The sequence below is a fragment of the Dipodomys merriami genome, unplaced genomic scaffold, assembly GCF_024711535.1.
Source record: "Dipodomys merriami isolate MVZ:Mamm:240054 unplaced genomic scaffold, mDipMer1.0.p SCAF_7, whole genome shotgun sequence".
NCBI classification, from domain to species: Eukaryota; Metazoa; Chordata; class Mammalia; order Rodentia; family Heteromyidae; genus Dipodomys; species Dipodomys merriami.
The window spans coordinates 11,542,267-11,563,486 of NW_027206290.1; the positions used below are offsets into that span (position 1 = coordinate 11,542,267).

Here is a 21,220-nt window from a genome sequence, read left to right on the forward strand (position 1 = left end):
TGATGTCATCTTGATCTTTGATCATCTCTAGTTTTCCCAGGTACAAATAGGAGTGTGGGATATGGGAACTAAGAACTCAGGTTACTATGTTATGGCTGCCAATAGAATAAATAATCTGTAAGTAGTAAAAATAAAAATTTTTCTGGATTAGCTTTTCTTTTAGATGTAGGTATAAAAATGAATTCAGTCATATCTGGGACATGGTATTATAAAAGAGAGGAGACACCAGTTAAGCATACCACAGAAGCCCTTAGATGTTTTGCATAAATTACATATGGTAGAATTAGTAAGTTATACATGTAATAAGGACAAAGATAATTTATCTTCTGTTATTACTTTTGTAATAGTTGCTGAAATTGATACCTGGTTGTTTGCTATGTGTCTTGAATGTTAACAGGTAGCTGAAGTGAGCTCTTGATCTTAGTCTTGAACTCATTAAGACAGTGTTGTTTGATCTAGTTATACATCACAAGGAAATGCAGATCTTAAAACTGTCTTTACTTCTGTTTTACTCTTTTGGTATGAAACATATTTGTCCCCATTGAGTTACTGGGAATTTGGTAATTAGTATTTAACATACATTTCTGACGGTATTTTCTTAATATTCTCCTTAAAATATATCTTGGAAATGACAGCCATATCTATTTCATATAATACCTTAAGAACCTAAAGAGGCTGAATTGTTAGTTTAAGGTGAAAAATAGTACTAATATAAGCATTCAATATAAAAAATATCTAGGAGATATACTCGCTAGCTAGATATTTATTGACTTGAATCGGCATATACACAGTTACAGTGCTAATAAGATTTGTTCTATTTTTAAAGAAGTGCAAGTTTAGAAAGCAGTATAGATTGCATAGTTTGAAAATGAATTATATCATTTATTCATCATAAAAGACAATGTGCTGTACTTCACAGTTTTTCTTTTTTAAGCTTCTAGGAATATGTTGTCTTTAAGATTATTGTATGTATTTTACTCAGATTACTTCATTACCTCTAGAAAACTTCTGGACATATTGGTGATCTAATATATAACAGATCCCTGGTCATTATTATTTCACTTAGTGGTTGTATATATAGACCAAGAGGGAATTTGAATATTGATTCAGGGAATGGCTAGTAACAAAGATTTATGAACAAAGGATTCAGTGAGCCAAACATAAGGTTGCATTTTACAAGCTACATTGGACATTTTTCTCTTATATTGGCCTAAATGATTGTTAGTTGATAGTCTCATAGACAATAACATTAAAACATCATTTCTATGGCTGTTAAGGATGTATTGCTAGTTACAGAAGAGGAAATATTTATGTTTCTTTTTCAAACTTAGAAGCAACCTCTCAGGTAGTTTGGTTGATAAGATTTATCAGTCTAGAATAATTTGTTAATTTATAATATGTAATTATAAGAGCTTTAAATAGCATTAATATAAATGAGCAAAATTAAGGTAGCTCAACTGGAAATACTAAAAATTAATATGAAGCTATCATTACCTAAGGGATGTTAGATTTGCTCATGTAAACATTTTGTAAATCAACTCATTATTCTTTTAGTATTTCATCACTTTTGTAATCCCAAAATGACTGTTGTTATTCCTAATTTTTATTTTAAAGGAAAAGATTACCACACATATAAGTTTATCTAATCTACTTAGTGACAATGGTGATTTGGGAACCTGGCTTTTTTTTTTTTTTTCCTAGCTCGGCTCTTTGCATATTGTCTTTGAGCAAGTTAAGTTTGTTATTTTCAGGTAAGATGGAGGTATTACATATATTTCTCAGGTTGTTTTGAAAATTACACTAAGTAATAATAAACTACCTTGCCAATCTAATTTAGCATTAACTCTTGAAACCTAATTATCATCTAGGCAAATAAAGCTTTATCTTTAGAGAGGTCATTTTTGAGCTATTGTGTAAACCTCCTTGAGAGTGAGAAGTATTACCTCTTTTATTTAGTACACAGGAAATAATAGATTAGCAGTAAATTTTTTTTTATGAATAGTTTGGTGAGTATATGTCAGGTCTAAATGAAAACTGAGGGCTTTCTAGTTTGTTTTAGTCAGAACCTAGATACTAACTAGAGTCAACTTTACTTTATAAGCCTCATATTCTGACCTTTATAATATTGACCATGACAGTTAGTGATATGTTTGGAAGATCAGTGTCTGATGTAATATTTTATACATAGGCACACAGGGAATGTTTCTCATCATAGTACCCAAAATGTGTATTTAACTCCAAAAATAGTTAATACAGTTAAGAGGAGATAGAGCAGTCTCTGTTAAAATTAAAGAGAACTGTCATTTAAAAACAGCTTTTCATTTTCCCCAAATTTGGAGAAGGAACCTTAGCTTCTACCTTAAAACTGTAGTCTATTTCTTTCTAGCAATAAATAACAAATTATATTGATTATTTTAAGGTTTTTTTTTTTTTTTTTAGATTGAAAGTTGAAGAAGCTGTAAGGTTTTCTTGCTAGGTAACATGTAATAGGCATGTAATTTTACTTTCTTTGCTCTTTCTTTGAAACCTCAATTGTGAGTGTCTATGCAGTCTTAAAACGTCCCCTGCATTGGTTTAAAAATGACAGTTATCTGTTTTTATTATTGCACTGGATGGATTTTAATGAAGAGAATGGCAGACTGCCCTGGACTGTGCCCCGGGTGTCCAGCTACAAGCCTCTTTTGCATGCTCAGCAAGACTCCTAGATTACAGCATATAGCAGAAGTAATTTACTGGGAGCATTCTTGAACTAACTTTCAGCTCCTTTAAATCCTCTCATAGGAGAATATATTCTTTCACAATAGAGAAATTCCAGTAAAGGGTAAGACCACTTATGACTATTAAGGGGACTAAGTAGTTTAATTGAAGTACTCTAGACTTTATGCCAGTGCCTTGGTACCAGTGTTTATAGAAATAAGATGGAGGTAGTGGCGACTAACGTTGGCCACGTGGTTGTAGAATCTATCAGCATTGCCAGCACCGTTCCTAATGGTGTCCTTGGTAAGGAAAGGAAATAAACTCAAATCCAGAAGAAATGTCTATAGCTACGAAAGCCTTTCTGATTATTGGTTGGCATTTTACTGAAGGAAAACTCCCAGTGGTCTTGGTGTTTTATCTGATGTTAACAAGAAGGGAAAATTCTAGCCTGTAAGGATCACATATGAAGTAGTTCTGAAAATATGAATACTGTAAGCTTTAGCTAAATTGATATCAGACTGTAATTTAAATTTTATTTTCTAAGCTTTTGCATGGGTTAGAGAAGAGGTTGTATCATTTTTATTTGTGTTTGAGTTGGTAAACTATAGTCAAGCAGCCCTTTTTTTTTGCTAGTAAATTCTATTCCATAATGATTATAATTTTGTAGTGCAAATAAGATCAGAAAGACTTTCTTGCAAAGCTATCCTTAGTTTTCATTTAGACCTGACATATACTTAATGAATAAAATTTTAGGCTTACTGAGAGCATTAATGTTTCATATTATACAGCATTAGTGTGTAATAACAAGGATGGGTGACTTTGGTAGGTCTCATGCTTAGATGGCTTTATTTTCTCCCTGTTCTCTTCGTGCTCCTTGGGCATAATACCAGTCCATCAGAAGAAATCAGAAATAAAGCTTAAATAGGAATCTTGGTAATGATTTAGGCTTTGATAATCTATCCATTGTTTTTTAACCCAGTCTAAAATTTTTAAATTTTTTTCCTCTAATTAACAATAATAAATGTTACATTCCTTTTTTTTTCTTTGGTGCTTATCAAACAAACAGTGCCTTTTCTTTTCTTTATTTATATTGTGAAGGGCATGTGAACGGTGCCATTTCTCCCCTACTTTTTCTGAATTTGCCAAGTGAACATCACATTACCAGGTTACGAGTGATTTCCTGGTAATGTAACATAAATATGTAACTGAAAATGAACTGATTTGTGGTATTTCCTTTTAAATAATTTTGCTGACAGTTTAAGGTGCAGGATATTTATTGCAGATAATAAACATAAGCAGGTTTCTGTTTGAAGACTGCAGCCGACTGTATGTTGTAAGTAGCGTATAAAACATTGAGGGCTGTAAGGATATAAACAGTGCTGAAGCATATTCCTGGAAGTCATTGTTTAGCTTTGGACAGTTTGGTAGTAATGATGCATTAATTGACTTTTACATGACAGAGTAATAGGATACTTAGATCTAAAAAAAAAAAATCATGGCAGAGGTTTGGTAGACAATGGCTTGTGGTTCACAGAAACAAGATTAAGATGAAATTGCTTGAATCTTATTTGAAGGGTAAGAGAAAAAAGGAATTGTTAGGGTGTATTAGACCTAGCTTGTTGTATTTTTTAAGATTATAATCATTATTAGTTTGAGTAGAAATGTGTAGTTTCACTTTTTACTAAGAAATGAAGTATGTATTATCCACTTATTTCCACCATCATTTCTTAACAAGCTCTATAATTTTCTTGGAAAAAAGTGGTATTTAGCTAAGTATTTATCATTGTTTATATTATGTTCTCTTAATTGAAGGGACATCTTATAACCCTTTTATACTTTAGTTGTTTTGTTTTGGGAGAAGATAATTTTTTCCCCCTTTACTTTTGGGTCAAAGTAATTATTTTTCCCTTTTTCAATTTAGGGTCACTATGTAGTTCAGGCTACCCTCATTCTCAAAGTGCTCCTATCTGAGCCTCCCAAAAATGCTGGGATTACAGATGTGCACCATCAAATCCGGCTTTGTGATTTACTCCTAATGAGCTTCATTTGGCAGATAGTAGCAAACAAATCTGATGGAAAATTGTTAGCCATATTTGTGCTCGTATCCATTGGCTCCAACATGATTTAGGAACAATGCTTTTTTGGGGATTAGTTTCACCATATATGATTATTTATTCATTCTTGCTTAGCTGATTGTGGTTTGCTAAGTATTTCAGTTTTCATTAACATTTGTTCAATGAAGGGTTGTTTTTAATTTGCATCCTAACAGTAAAATCTTTGGACATAGTTTTCAAAATTGCCCTTAAAGTTTGAATTTCTGGAAATAATTTTATTTGTTTTGAAAGTATTTAGCTATAGCTTGTAGAATGAGAAAAATAAATTTGATACTTTTTTACTCTTTGCACAGGCAGATGAACTTAAGCTTCATTTGAATAAAAGAAGGCATGATTATGTATATTCAGAATCTGTTTCTCTTTGTCAGAAATAATCATTCCCATTAAGCCTTACAGTTAACTGGAGAGTACTACTTTGTAAACTGTTTCACGTTCTTAAATCTTAAGAACATGCTGAATTTTAGTATATAAAAATCTGTTCATAGAGTGTTCTGTCCTGGCCAAGACCACAAGAGAGGTCTTGGTTGTGTGGTTTCCTCCTCTTTTCCTCTCACTAACAGAGGTTTTCCTATCTTGGCAGCTGTTTCCTACAGAGCAGACATCAAGTCCCTGATTTCTTCCCACAAACAAGAACTCTTTCAATAGTCAGTGACCAAAGACTGATCTTGAATTGCCTTAAGAAACTAGAAATGCATTTAGGAGTTGTGTATGTGGGCAAGCTCTGCCTTTAGGCATTAGCTCATTGAGATGAAAGTACCCATTGACAGTCAAAATTTTGATGCTCCAAGAATGGAGCAGTCCAAAGGCTGATACCTGCCCTCCCCCACAGTCAGAGTCTTACTGTGTAGCTCAAGCTAGTCTGAAAATTTGCTATGCGATCTACGCTAGCCTAAAATTTATCATCTGCCTGCCTCTATTTACAGATATGTACCATCATACCTAGCCTGACTCAGTTTTACTTGTAGCAGCTAATGCATGTTTTCCCCATATTGGGAGCTTCTGTTTGCCTGAACAGATCATTAAACAAAAATGTAGATGTTAGAAATTGTTCTTTGGAATGAGATAGGAATGATCTGTCTGAGTTGTATGTGTAAAAATTTTGAATTTTATGATAGGAAATTTACCACAGCACTTGTGGTTTCCCTTTATGTTGTCTTTTGACTAAGGTATGGGAACTGTGTAAAATCAAGTAGAATGAACCAATTGGTGCATATAGAGGTGTGTTATATCTCCATCAGATTAATATTTATTCCTTCCCTCTCTCCCTGCCTTCCTGCCTGCCTGCCTTTCTGCCTTCCTGCCTTCCTTCCCCCCTTCCTTCCTTCCTGCTTTCCTTCCTAAAACTTTTTTTTTTTTAACTTACTGGCTAGATTAGGAGACTAAGCCTTTATTTTTGTATGTAATATAAGACTGATGTTTACCGTATGACTCCATAACTACCTTAGAACAAAGTAGAACACTTGAACAGAACCCAGCAAATGACCTAATTTCATGTTATCTTAGGCTTGATTAACTCATAGTCCTGAAGTTACTGTTACCCTCTCCTGTTTTGGAGAACTGGACCTTTCTGGGCTGGTCAGAATTAGAATCAAGCTGGGGTTAGTATCTTTATTATATCCTTATACCAGTGGTTTTAAAAGGTTGATACAACTTTGAAGTTGTATCATGATCTTTGGGTTTTCATTTTGGGTTTAATGGACTTGACCATGAAGATTTGAACTTAAAATTATATGTAATATAAAGAAAACAAGTATACTACAAGAAATTGGAAAATCTTGGAAATTTCACTGCTCCTTCCATGAGTAATTAATAATAAGATAATCAACAATTTGAAATGTAATGTTTAGAAAAATGAGATCTCTAGAAGTTCCTGCGTTTTATAAAAATATCACCCATATGTTTAAAGCTATATGCCGTAGTTTGAAAAATAAATGCATTACCTATGTAGCATCTTGCAAGGGAACTTGATAAACATACTAGATTGAGTAGTAGATTGATTATATTCCTGTTATCACCAGTAGGAAAATTGTAGCTAAGTGTACTTTTGTAAAAACATATATATCAGGAGAGATAAATGCATTGTTTGAAATGACTTTCTAAGCTTTCATGGTCTTTTAAAAACTTCATTATGAAGAAGTTATGATTCTTATGATTTATGTGTCATTATTATCCACCAAATATCCACTGTATAGGGGCAGCTTCTATATTGGATATAGACTCAAAATACATTTAAAACTTAAGAAAGGAAGGGGAGGATAGAGTTGTTATTTTTGCATTTTCTGTGACATAGAAGGACCATAAAGTAAATGATGAATTTTTTTTTTTCAGATATGAGGATCAATGATGCAGACTGCTGGGTTCGATGAAGCTGGGCATTTATAACTAGATTCATTAAGGAATACAAAGAAAATATTTAAAGAGATCAATAATGGTGTCTTCTGGTTGCAGAATGCGAAGTCTGTGGTTTATCATTATAATCAGCTTCTTACCAAATTCAGAAGGTAAGATGCAGTTCAAATTTTCTTTCTTAAATCCAGCAGAACTCAAAGGATACAATTTTATTTATATGTATAAATGGCTAGAATATTGTTAATTTAAAAATAAGTGCTGATTTTTTTGGGGGGAATAATTATTTCCATTATACTGCTGTGTGTCACAGAAAGTACTAGACAGCTGGCTTTATATTTCACATACCTTTACAATATATTACATATATAATCTATATAAATATACCTTTACAAAATACAATTGTAAATAAGCCAAAGGGAACTAAATGAAATCTTAACATGGTACATATTTTAAATTTATTGACCACATTTACTTCAGAAAAAAGTAGGAAAGTAATTTTTATGATCTTATTGCATCTTTTTAATTTCATATATTTCCTAGTAGTCATGCAGAGGTCTCTTTCATTCTGCAGCTTTGTCTAGTTGTAAAAACATAAAACTTTTGTATCTTTTAGAAAGGCCTGTTTTCATATTGCTTTGCCATGTTATATTAAAAAAAGTCCTTGTAGATCTTTATATAGGTATATATGTGTACACAGAAATCCCATGTAGAAATTTGCCGAAATATAGTAACTATTTTCCATATACTTAAGACCGGAGTAAGAGTTTTTCTTGACCACTATTACTTTAAATAATTGTGTTCATAGGAAATGTACTCATTACCTTATTCATGTAACTGTAACTCCTCTGTATAGTATCTTTACAATAAACAATTGTGGTATTGGAGGTTGAACTCCAGGCTTCACTTGACTAGGTAAGCTCTCCATCACTGAGCTATACCCCTACTTCCTAAATACTAGTAAAATTTAGAAATAGTGTATTTTTCAACACTGCCTTAATTTGTCTTTTGGAAGAAACAAATACACTTTGGGGTTTAATGAAATAACTATCATTCCTTGATTACTGTAGATTTCTTAATGCCTCTTATTTCCATAATAAATATTATTTATATATGAAAATAACATTCATTTAAGAGCATTTTAAGGTTAACTGAATACAGAAGTTAAATATGGTGGTAAGATGTGTGGATTTTATAGCTACTTGATAATGATAGTTATTGGCATAAAATACATTAACTTCTAAAATCTGAAGGATATCAATTTTCTGAGAAATTCATATACATGAATTTCATGGATTTTTTTTAGTCCCAAAGAAATAGTATTAAAATGGTTTATAATTTTAAGATTTATGTGTACTATTAAATAATCTTACTTAAACCTATTAAAAAATGAGAGATAGGGAGATTGAAGCATATTATCAACTAATAGAAGCCTTTTCCATTCTTTGTAATAAGCTTCAAAATATTAGACATTTTAATTTTGCTGAAAGGATTTTATTTGAATTACTTTTCCTAAACTTTAGGTTTTGTCATATTCTTTCCAATTTCCCTGTTTCCTCCATTTACTGTATTGTTAGAACTTAATGGTGTAATTTAAATAAATAAAAAGCATAGAAATATTCTTATCTTCTATATTCAGGAAGTATATAGATGGTTCACATAGATTCAGGTCACTTGAAAGTTACAAATGGGTTAATATTTTATTTCTAGGTGACATTGCTCTTTGCTCTAGAATAGAAGATATATCAAATCTAAAAATAATATCTGAATGAATCATACTGTATAATGATAAACAAGTAGAAACTGAGTTTAACAATATGAATCTCAGGCTTGAATTATTATGAAAATCATATGTATGGTCTATAATTTTACATCTGGTTTTTGGGGATAAAACTATCTTAGTTCCTGCTGTTATATTTGAATGTTTTTATACATTTAAAAAAGATTCCAGGTGTGGACCAATGGCTCATTAGCTCAATAATAAAAAATTTCCAATCAAGATAGAGACCACTTTGCTGGCACAGTAGTTTAGCTCAGTGGGGAGCTAGCAAGCAGTCGCTTTTTCATGAGATACTGCAGTTTTATTTCTAGTGTCACCTATTAGGTCAGGATTCATATCTGCTGTTAAGAGAAATTTCATTTTTTGGCATATCAAGCTAGGGGGTGTTGCTTTTGAAGGAATTCCCTCCTACCAGTAAAAGAGAACCTGGGATGAATTCACACTGCTAGTTGTGAGAGTGTACACAGCCAGTGCACACTGTTAGAACATTGATTCAGCATCACATGAGTTTGTCTTAGAAAAGTTTTGCATGATATGATAGCCCTTTATTGCCGGAAACCAGATAATGGTCTTCGAACACCTGTCGAGAAAACCAATCAAAGTTAGGTATGAGAGGCATAGGAAAGAAGATAGAAATGTAATTTTTCAGCCATTAAGTTTCTTCTGAGCCCTAGCATGAAAGTTAGCTTTTAAAATCTTAAGAAGTGTATGTCTTTGTGTGTGTGTGTGTGTGTGTGTGTGTGTGTGTGTACGTACGTACGTACGTATGTGTACATACTAGTTTCTAGGCTCTTGCCTATAAACTCAGATGAGATTGTGTTCTATAGTTTCAACCCTATATTTATTGAATGTGACTATATTGAGTCAGGTGATGGGGATTCCAAAATGGTATGAAGCACAGTTCTTATTTGATGAACTGGTGTTCTTAATGTTGGAGTTGTAACCTCAGACACCTACCGAGGCCAAGAAACAGATAAAGTAACCAAAGAGCAGCAGGCCAGGTGAAGGCTGCCACAATTTGAAAAGTGTTTGCCAGGGGACAGTTAGTTGTATCATTTCAGGATTTAACCTGCTTTCCTAGTCTTCCAACTTTTCACTTGAAACCAGATACTAAGATTTTTGATATCAACTGATTTGAGATTTAAATTTAAAAAATACAGTAAAATAGCCATGCTTTCTGCCTGCCTTTTTTGAGTTTTGTGTGTTTCCGTTTTGGTTGTATTTTTCTGTGGTATAATTTTAGTCTATATCTCATTTTGAATTTGTTTTAGGTATGTACCTTTGAGCAGTATACTTCCAAATTTGCAAAGAACACTTAATCTGTTTTTAGGCAAGCCCTAAAAATATGTAGTAATTCTTGTGTGTGTTTTTCTCTGTTTTCATTTTTATGGCCTTTTATATGCTACCACTGAGCTATAACCCCCAAACCCTCTTATGCACATTAGAGAAAATCAGTAAGTATTTTAGACATAATGACAATGAAAGGTAATTTTAAGAAGATTTAATTTTTATAATTTCCTCTTCTAGTTGTCTGTCAGTCCATTTGCATGAATATTTTGCAAATTCAGAATATTGTTGTTAACGCCAGATTTTTAAAAATGTTTTGCCAATTTTTCTTAGAACTGATTTTGTTCCTGGAGAGCTAACCTCAAGCCCTTGACAAATCAGTTCAGTTGAGAACCTGGTGTGCTTTGATTATTTTGGCCAATTTTTGTAAGCATAGTATCCCACTGTGGAATCATGTATCAGTAAGTAGGAAAGTAAATTGAATCTTTGTGTCCTAGAGGATTAAATTATGCTATATAATGGAGCCCTGGCAAGCCTAAGTCAGACGTATGAAGGCTTGCTCAAGTGACAAGTTACAAATAATAGTGGTTCCTCGGCAAAGACAATAATATGGATTTCAGTTTGAACTTTTTATGCAACGAGAATGTGATTAGATCTCATAAATCCAAATTTTAGTTAATTAACTCAAATGACATTGTTGCTTATACTTATTTCAAAGAAAAACATAATGCTTAATATAAATGGCAGATATGCCAGTATGGCTTTATGTATTTATTTTATGTAAATCAAGAACATTTAAGAACATAGTGGTAGATATAGTATCTTGCCAGTGTTTAATGTAACAGTTACTCTAAGCACATTTTCTATTGTCTTTTGAATTGATGTTCTCATGCTAAAATATGGTATGTGTCTGTAAAGTATTTTCAGTACCTAGTATAAGAAAAAGCAGATCCAAAGGTTCAATGTGAATCAGAAAATTATTTCCTTCAGAATAATCTGTCTGAGTTTGGTGGAAGAATTGATAACTATTCTCCATGGTTAAACTTTAAAAATATGTAAGCAATTCCCAATACTGCACTTAAAAAAAAAAACTTTTACTTACACATAAAATCTGTATTGTGCATATGTATACATAGTTATACAGTATGTTGGCTATATAGTGACAGGGACTTTTTGTTGTTCACTGATGTATTTAAGTGCTTAGAACATAATGCCTTTTTCGTTTTTTAAGCAATTCGTCAATTTATATTCATCACCTAAACAGCATGTTAAGAGCAAGGGAGAGGACAGCAAGCAGTTCTATTAACAGGTGCCAAGTGCCAGGCCTCAAGCATGCTAGGCAAGACTCTTATCACTGAGAAAAAAATTATGGTTTGATTCCCTGTGATTTAGAAGTTAGTACCCATTTGCTTTCTTGAAGTTAGTGTTTATGTAGTCTCAGGTTTCTTTTTTATGCCTTTGGTCAGGGTTGGGTATAATTCTGTCCTATGGAAAAGGAACTTAAAAATAATAAAAAAAATGCTTGACACTCTTAAGGAAAAGGAAAATCGAAGTAGTCACATCACCGTGCAAAAGCAATATATTTTCCATTAGAGATAAGCACTTCTAAACTTCTGCTTTTATTTGTCTCTTCATTGTAATACCCTGTTCTTTTGCTTGTTGGAAATAACTAGATGCCCATTTTTATAATAGTGCTGAATTGACTTATGGTAGGGGTTTTAGGTTTTTTAGTCTAGCAAAATTGACTACTTTTGTTCATTGCAGTACATTTGATTAGTTGAAGACTAGGAGGTAAATTTTCAGCAAGGTACATGGGGATTTGGCTGTATGACTCCTATTAAACTTAATGGGAGTCAGAACTCCCATTAAATTAATGGGAATTGTGTATCTGTGCTCGATGCATAGCAAATGTAACCTTATTTTATAAACTCACAAATTATGTAAATGAATATCCATTCAGAACAATGCCATTTGTTTTTTAATGATTTTATTTATATTTTCAGTGTAGACCAGTGTGAATTTATTCTTAAGGAAATACATAACAATATTGCTCTTACAACACTTTAAATATTCTTTATTATTAGGTTTTATGGGTAGAATGTAATTCGATTGCAGCAGCCTTCTCTCTGTAGGTAGTGATCTAATTTGGTTTTAAGAGTATAAATTTGCCAGGCATAGTGGTGCATGCCTGTAATCAAAGCACTTGGAAAGCAGAGGCAGAAGGACAGAGAGTTCAAGTGCAGCCTAGACTATATATCAAGAACCTGTCTTAAAAACATATATAAAATTTAAAGCCACTTGGAAATTGTATGATGTTGATCTTTTTTGTGTGCTAAAACCAAATGCCACAAAGTTTTACTATTGAAATTCAAGATGAAGGTAAATTTGTTGTGAATGTGACCTAGATTTGCAAAAAATTAAAAACTAAGTGTAATAGGATACATAAAAGTCACTTGGATTATAATTTGATCATTTTTATATGCTAGCATTTAGAATCAAAATCTTCCATGTTTCTTAACTGAAGATTAAATTCAATAGATGATTATTTTTGTTTTTCTCCCACTTTCTGCTTTATTTATCATCTTTTACCTCTTTTCCTCATAATGGAAAGCCTTTATTTAGCTTTAGGAAGTATTATAAGGAAGCATTGTTGATAAGTAAGTGTGTGACATCAGTTACTATAGATCTCAATAACATTACAATCTTTGGCTATTTGAATTTTATGAGCCTCTGTTTTGTGGCAGTAGAGATTGTATCAAATATTTCATATACAGTATTCTGAAAATTTAGCTTTTTTAAAATACCAGAGTACATTTAGCCTTGACATGAATATTAAGCATTTGTCACAGTTTTTGTACATTGAAAACAATCAGTAATGTATTAAAGGTAGCTTCATTTAAAGGCAAAGCAGCATTTAAAGGATTTTAATTCTGTCAACCTGTTATTCTGCCAATTACTCATTACATATTAGTTTCTACTTTGGAGCTTTAGCTTCAGTTTATAAATTAAGAGTTTCACTCTTTATGTACTGTATACTTAGGTTGTAGTATTAGAGCCTAAAACAATATAAGGGATTAGACATATCAGAGAATGAAGGTAGAATCTGGTATGCCTTTAAAAATGGATTCTCTTGCAAAATACTAAAGAGGTGTTGGACTGAAACATGCTTGTCATACTACTAAGGGAGCATCTGATGAAGCATATGCCTGGTACCCTGCGTTACTCTTGGTTTCCTTCTCACTTCCTTCACATGACAGAGAATGACATATGACAGCCATGCAGGCTACATGTATTAGACATCACTATGGATTAGTGAATATCTCATGACATCTTTCAACCCTGTTCTTGAACTCCTTTTGTCAACTTGACAGAAGTGATTCTCAGAGAATACCTAGAGTCAGCCTTGGGAATCTCTTGGCTAAAAATGTAAAGCTGAGAAGAGAATTCTGTATCTGTGCTTCAGGAAGCAAAAACAACATTTTTAATCTTCCCTTATCAGCACAGGACTCTCAGGAGATTGGCTTTTATGTCTGCCATAATTCTTGCTTTGAGAGTTTATTTTTAAAAATGTCTTTTTTTATCCTGATTTTGAATGTGACACGTTTGTGAGAAAGAATAGGAAAAAATTAAAGTTCATAATACTTTGACCTTCATGCATGTCACATTACTTTTTTATAAAAATTTTCTCCAATATGCATTTGATATTATAAATAACACAACTCATATATATATATATAAAACAATAAAGTTAAATTCTCAATCTTCATGTACTCTTCAGATTTTTTATGTGATAATTTATCATGTCATTATATTTAGCTCATGGATTATAATGGCTCTTCTGCTAGTTGACAGTGTTCCTAATTCCCTTCAAGTGTGAGGAAAAGTAAATACTCCTATATGATTTTCTTCTTTTACACGTGGTTATTTACAGAGTCTAGAATTCTAAGAATCTGATCATTATATCCAAGATGTGATACAAACATAGTCCAAATTGGCTTTAAAAAATTAAATTTTATTTTCAAGGTGACGTTCAGTGGAGTTACAATTCATAAGTCAGGTAATGAGTACATATCTTTTTGAAGAGTTTCACCCTCTCAAATCGGCTTTTATGAAGAGCTATGTGAATGTTCACATTAAGTTCTATATTGGAAATTGTCAGTCTTACATCCTTAACCAGAGATACTTTACATTTTTTTTTAAACAACTGACACATTAGCAGGCAGTGACTCCTGCTTGTAATCCTAGCTAATCCTACTACTCAGGAGGGTGAGATGTGAGGGTCAAAGTCAGCCCAGGCAGGAAAGTCTGTGAGACTCTCATCTCCAATAAACCACCAGAAAACAGGAAGTGGCACTGTGGCTCAAGTGGTAGGGCAGGGCACTAGCCTTGAGCTGAAGAGCTGAGAGACAGCACCCAAACCCAAAGTTCAAGCCCCATTATTGACAAACCAACCAACCAAAAAAAAAGCTGATGCATTAACATGTGAAAAAGTGTTTTTGTAAGTTAGGTTTGTAATATAGGGGCTGATTGTGTTTTTTGTATACTTATTTTTTTTGTAATTGTAATTTTGATGTTAATTATTTTGTTCAATTTTTCTGATTATATTACTATAGTTCATTGTTATTTTTATTAGGAAAAATGTATTCTAGTTTGCCTGGCAGTGTGTGTGTGTGTGTGTGTGTGTGTGTGTGTGTGTGTGTGTGTTAGATTTTAAAATGAGAAGAATTTACACTAATTGCAGATTAAAATCTCACCTTTGTATCAGTTAAAGTATTCACTTGCATTTTCCTATATGACTAAAATATAAATTTAGAATTAATATTGACTTTTGGTAAGAGCTTTATCTCTTCCAGCTTTTTTTTTTAACTAGTGCTTATGATCAAATTTAAGGTTCATTATTGATAGGCAGGTTCTACTTTTTATCCCAAGCCACTAAATTCTTCAGTTGCTTAATTTTAATGACATTAAGCATTTTTAAGCCAACTTAATGGGTCAAAATTTGACAAAATAGAGGAAGTTGGTACAAAACCACTTAAAGTAACTGATATTGATACTGATTGGACTTTGAAAGATAGTAAATATAAAATTGTTTCTAATGAATCCTAAAGTGTCAAGAAATATGAGTTTCCTTGGGAAAAAATAGAGGGATTCAGAATTTAATCTGCATTTTTTTTTTTTAATCAGAGGGATGCAGAATTTAATCTTGTGCTGGGGTTTACTGTTAAAAAAAGAGATACAAGTAACTTCTCAGGTATTTTGTTGCCTATTTATAGAGTGCTTCCTATGGTTTACTTGTGTCCTTTGTGTTTGTCTAATTGATGTATGTGTATAGTTTCTCCTTTAATTATTGCTCAGTTTTCTTTTTTTTTTGTTGTTGTATAGATAGGCATTTCCAAACTGAAAGTCCATTTACTCTGAACTAAAACTTTGGAATTCTGACTGACATGCAGTTTTTGTTGTTGTTGTTGTTGTTGTTGTTTTTAATGTATACAAACATTCCCAAATCAGAAACTCTGAAATGATTTTGTGCTCAACTACTAAAATCTTAACTCTGCAGCAATAAGCCAATATTAAACTCACGTTAAATAGCTTAAGGTAGTGGTACAATGAGAGCCCAAAATTTTAATATTAAGGATGATTAACTGTGCAGATAGTGCAGAACTCCTGTTGGGTTGTGAGGTCCACTTCCAAAGGTAGTCTGCTGTCAATAAAACGATGCTGCTTAGTAAAACAAAGGAGACATGCAGTGTAGGTTATTTGAATTGTTTAAGGAAATTTTTTTGTTTTTTAGGTAATTTTCCCTTTGTGTTGCTTTAAGTAACATGAGATTTTGTGTCCTGGTAAAAGGACTTAGAATAGGGGATGGAAGGTCTGTCTGTGGTATCAATGTAAGGATTCAGAGCATAGAAGATTCTGGAAAAGATGTGTGTGAGAGGAGAAAAAAATTAAGGAAAGGTCATGCTGCTTTAAAATAAAACCATCTTACTTGTCTAGAATGTTCTTCAGAATTTAACTTGTAAATCACTTGAGGATTTTGTCACAATGTAGATCTCATTTCAGAAATTGGGGATGGGCCATGGTAGCCTGTGTTTTTACCAAGGTGACTCAGGTGACCTTGAGGGTCCTGAGCCAACGACAGGACATTTTGTATCAGGAGTTTTGGTTACTAAAATGTTATGCCTAAAGAAAAAAAATCTGATGTTTTTCTAATGATAATTTCCATGATTAAAAATCAAGGTTTGTTCCCAACCCAAAAAACTCAGATGAAGTATAGAAATAACAGTATTTCAATTTTATAATGCATTTTATTAATAAAGGAACCAAACTACCTTGAAACTTGGCTGAAAATTTTTATAGTTTGTTACAAGCCTAATCCTGTTTTATGTGCTTTGTATTGACCTTTTATCTGATGATTTGCTTTGAAAGGTCTGTGAGCGCCAGTCTAGACTGACCCTTTCTCACCAGCATTTTCCTGGATTCCCCATTGATCTGTCCTATTTTCATTCTGTTGTTCATAAATTACTTTTAATAACATCTTAATACAACTTTATTACTGAAAGCAGCATTTTGTAATTCTGTAACGAAGGGAAAAGTGTACATTTGCTTGCCTTAACTGGTTTTAAGAGAAGTTCACTATTTGATTGTAATCATCCTTATAATAATTTCCAAGTACAGTGGTCATTTTCACTTCAGTATTAATACTGTGTGACGTGTTAACACTATATGAATGTCAAATTGAGTACCTGTGAGTAAGCTGGCCAGTAAAACTAGCCAAGGATATTTTATCCATGCAAGGTCATTTAGTGGTTTTTTTTTTTTTCTTTCTACTTTGTAGTATAATCAAAGATTACTGGCTTTCTTTGAAGTAGTGGACATAATATTTCTTCTTTAGAGGACATGGTGTCTTTGTGCTTGTCCTGTTAAAGACAAAAATAGGTTACTGACAATGATTTACTTTAATTTTAGGTTAATACAGATTTTTCTTTTTTATGAGTCTACTCAGGCTTTTAAAGCCAAAATTAAAGGAGGTAAATATTTTAAACAGATTCTGTATAAGCACCATAGAATTTTTATTCTGTGGAATTAAGGAATTTTAGTTTGGAATCACACCTGGAGATTAGTGTGATGAAGAAACTAAGACTTAGATTGCCCTTTGGCCACATTCTAGTTGTGGCCAATCCAGTTTTCTTCCTCTAGACTTTCATGTTCAGCTCCAAGTCAGTGATTATATTTTACTACCTGCCGGGCCTCTCACTTAAGAATTAAAAAAGTATACCTCGAAATATGTGTACAATATTGTTTGGCTTAATGGGGATTGTCAAGAGATTTATTCATTACCATTTCAAATTAAAAAGCATAGTAAGGGTTGAGTGTAGTATAATCCTAGACTTCCAGAGGCTGACCTAAGGGTCATGAGTTTGAAGCTAGCTTGGGATACATAGTGGGACACTTTTGTCACAGAACAAAAGCAAAACCAAAAATTCTATATAAAGATTGGCTTTTTTCTTTCTTACTACTGGAGGACCAATTGTTTTGTGGGGGGGATTGAATGAAGGGCCTCACACATACACTCTAAGTCCTTTTGTTTGCTGCCTGTGTTTGGTTTTGGAGATAGGCTCTTGCTAACTTTTCCTGGGCTGGACTTGAACTCATGATCCCCCTGCCTGTATTTGTAGGTGCGATTTCAAGCATGTATTACCATTAGAGGATCTATCTTGTTAACTCTCAACTTTCTAATAATCTTCAGAAATTTGTGGCTACTAGCACATCTTTAAAATTTTTTTTGAAAGTGTAGTTTCTTTTTGGAGAAATCAAATATTGCTGGTTATCAGACTGTATAATTTCTAATAATTTTAAACAGTTTTAACTGTTTAGTTATTTTACACTGATTATCAGTGGTCATTAAAATAGACAGATATCATAGTTGTGGGTTTCTTCAGATCTAGGGTTTAGGGCATTACCTTTTCCTTTTAGTTTGCTTGCAGCAGGAAGCTTGTTAATCCTTTGCTTTGTTTCAGCATTTAAGCAAATACAGAGGGTTCCTGATAGCTTTTAAAAGCTTATTTTGGTGGCATTAATGGCACTCACTGCAGATTGAGATCCTGCTTTATTTACTAGAAAGCTTGCCTTTGAGACTTGTCACTCCTGTTCTTTCAACAGTGTTGCTAATTGACTGATAGCAGAGATGGAGAGGAAAACATTTGGTGACAAAAGCTAGGAATAGGTGTGACTCTCCTTTCAAAGGTAGTGGATCTTTGCTTCTCGATCTCAAATCTATTTGGACTCAATTACTAAATAGAGACTTGAAGAACAAAGTATATTAAAAAGCTTTCAGAAATGTTAAACAACTATAAAACCCGTAACCATTTAAATGACAGCAGCTGACTATTTGAATTAACTTTGTGTTTGGCTTAATTTGGGGCCCTAATTATTTCTAACTTACGTGAGTAGATTTCAATTATAGTAACCTGCAGGGATTTGTAGCTAAGGCAACTAAAAGAATCATTTTACATAAAGTACTTTTGTTCGACTGATTGGGCAAGTATAAAACATAATGATACAAAATTAAAACCCTTCTGACAAAGTCCAAACAAATGTTTCTAGTAATTTTGAAAAAATGAATTTATATTTGATTTAAAATTACATTTTGCTTTTTGGGGGTGATTTTTGATTGAATATTAATAAATATATAATTTGTGTGGGTCTGTGTACAAGGGTTTGTACCAGTTTGGGCCTTGAACTCAGGGCCTGGGTGCTGCCTGAGCCAGACCTCCATTTCTGCCTTTGTGGTAGTTAATTGAAGAATTTCTGTGTACAAGGGTTTGTACCAGTTTGGGTCTTGAACTCAGGGCCTGGGTGTTGCCTGAGCCAGACCTCCATTTCTGGCTTTGTGGTAGTTAATTGAGAATCTCACATACGTTCGTGCCCTGACTAGCTTTAAACACTGCTACTCAGAGCCATTCGAGTAGCTAGAATAGAGGCATGAGCCACTGGCACCAGCCTCTTTGTAAATGAGTTTTAAGGTTGCATACTTTATAAAAGTATTAGTACTGAAGATAAAGACACATTTGTCACAGTAAAGACACCTTCCAAAGTATTTTTCTCTCCCTGATATGCTGCTTGACAGTTTTAAATATTTACATTTAGAAGATAAATGTACATAAATAAATTAAATGACTGGTACTTCTTTAATTCTGTAGTTTCATTTGAACATTTCAATGAACAGAGCAGAGAGACTCACTCAAAGACAGGCTACAGACAGAAGCAGTGCAAGCACACACTATGTTTGACATTGTGCTACAGCCTGCAGGGAGACTCCATGTCACCCATTGTCCATACATACTCAGTTTCCTACTTTGAATATATTTACGTTTTTTAACATTCTTTACCTGCCAGCATCAATAGGCCCTTTTGAGCCTTTACTGAAGCATTTCAGTAAGATCTCAGAGCTATTTTAGTACACCAAGAGCCAGCAGCACTCTCATCTTTTTACTTCACTTAAGTCCTCTTCATCCTCTTTTCCTCTCCCCTCCCCCTTCCCATACCCCGTAGTGTTTGAAAATCTACAACACATTTAGTCATTGTCCATTCTGTGATCGATTTTCCACGAGCAAAGCAAAACCCAAAAAGTGGAGTATAAAATTAGCGAAAGTCAACTTTAGTTTTCTAGTGAGATTTCTTAAAGATGCACACATGCTATATCACTAATTGGTCCTTGTTAGTTTGTTACAGATTCTCAAAAGTGACTATCTTTAGAAGGCTTTAAAAGTAAATGGGAATCCTTTGAATTTATATAGCACTCTAGTCTAATATAGTAACCAGGAATTATGAATAAAATGGATCGCCACTAAACTGTGATTTATAGGTACTTTTTTTTGTAGTAAACTCTAAGTATCTCCTTTATATGTTTTAGTAAATTTCATGAGGTATCAAGGACAATATTTTGTTTGCTTGTTTTTCTTAGTGATTAAGTAGGCACTTGTATTTCAGTGAAAAACATTAGAGGAGACTTGGTGCCAAAGCAAGCTTTTAATTGTCCACATTTCATTCATGGGGCTGGCTGTATCTTTACTAATAGTCACCTACAAATAATATTGAGTTTATGAATATTGGAGTGTTTAGAGTATACAGAATGTGTAGCTTGCAATAATAGTCTTTAGGTTTAACAACTGAGTATACTTTTAAATGTGCTTCGAAACTAAATTGTAGCAAATGATAGTTACCTCCTTTCCATATTGGTGCAAAATTATCAGGATAGTAACTGATGCTGAATTAAAATAGGGAAGTTAGTACTTGAAATCCAGTGATGAACTTTGCTGAATTGTCATTTTCTTTTCAGGGTTTGAAAACTGCTTTAGAAGTAATTATGAAGGCATTCAAAAAATGATGAGTTATGAATATCTCTAGTTACTGGGAAGATCCTTGTAATCTTGTCCTGTGAATTCCCTCTTTTAGTAAACTAGAAAATCTTTCAAGCTTCAATATAACAAGGAAGAAATGCTATCTTCTTAATGAGTAATAATATCTTATTATATGTTATACAGACATTCTTTACCTAAATCAATATATGTTTTGTGTGACTATTATTAATATCAAAATGCTTTTTTATAGCTTACAATATTAAAACTAATAAATTCCATTTAAATCTACATGTAAATGTGTTTGAATATATATTCAAGAAGTCAGAATTTCTTGTTCACTATATTTAACATTTTTTCAAGGATACCTTATTTAACTTATTGTGTGTCTTGGAAAACAGCAGATTTTGTGTTTGGTAGCAAATGAAATAAATACATAGTACGATATAGAATGTACTTTTTGAATCTATTACCTTTGAAGAGGAAAGCATTTGACTTACAAAAAGTATTGTATTCTCCAATACTTTGTTGTTGTTGTTGTTGTTGGTTTTGGGGCTTAAACTCAAACCCTTGGAGCTATCCCTGAGCTTTTCTACTCAAGGCTACTACTACCTTTTTTCTACTACCTTGAGCCACAG

The 21,220-nt window shown here is 32.9% G+C and overlaps 1 protein-coding gene across 20 annotated transcripts in view; it reads left to right on the top strand.

Moving 5' to 3' along the window:
- Window positions 1–21,220, top strand: part of Adgrl2 (adhesion G protein-coupled receptor L2) — a 655,342-nt gene that overhangs the window by 506,082 nt on the left and 128,040 nt on the right. For all 20 annotated transcript variants that reach the window (XM_070007415.1, XM_070007416.1, XM_070007419.1 and 17 more), the window contains one exon: window positions 7,140–7,312. In XM_070007415.1, coding sequence (XP_069863516.1) covers window positions 7,240–7,312 — 73 coding nt within the window. In that variant the 5' untranslated portion in view covers window positions 7,140–7,239. The remainder of the gene's footprint in view (window positions 1–7,139; window positions 7,313–21,220) is intronic.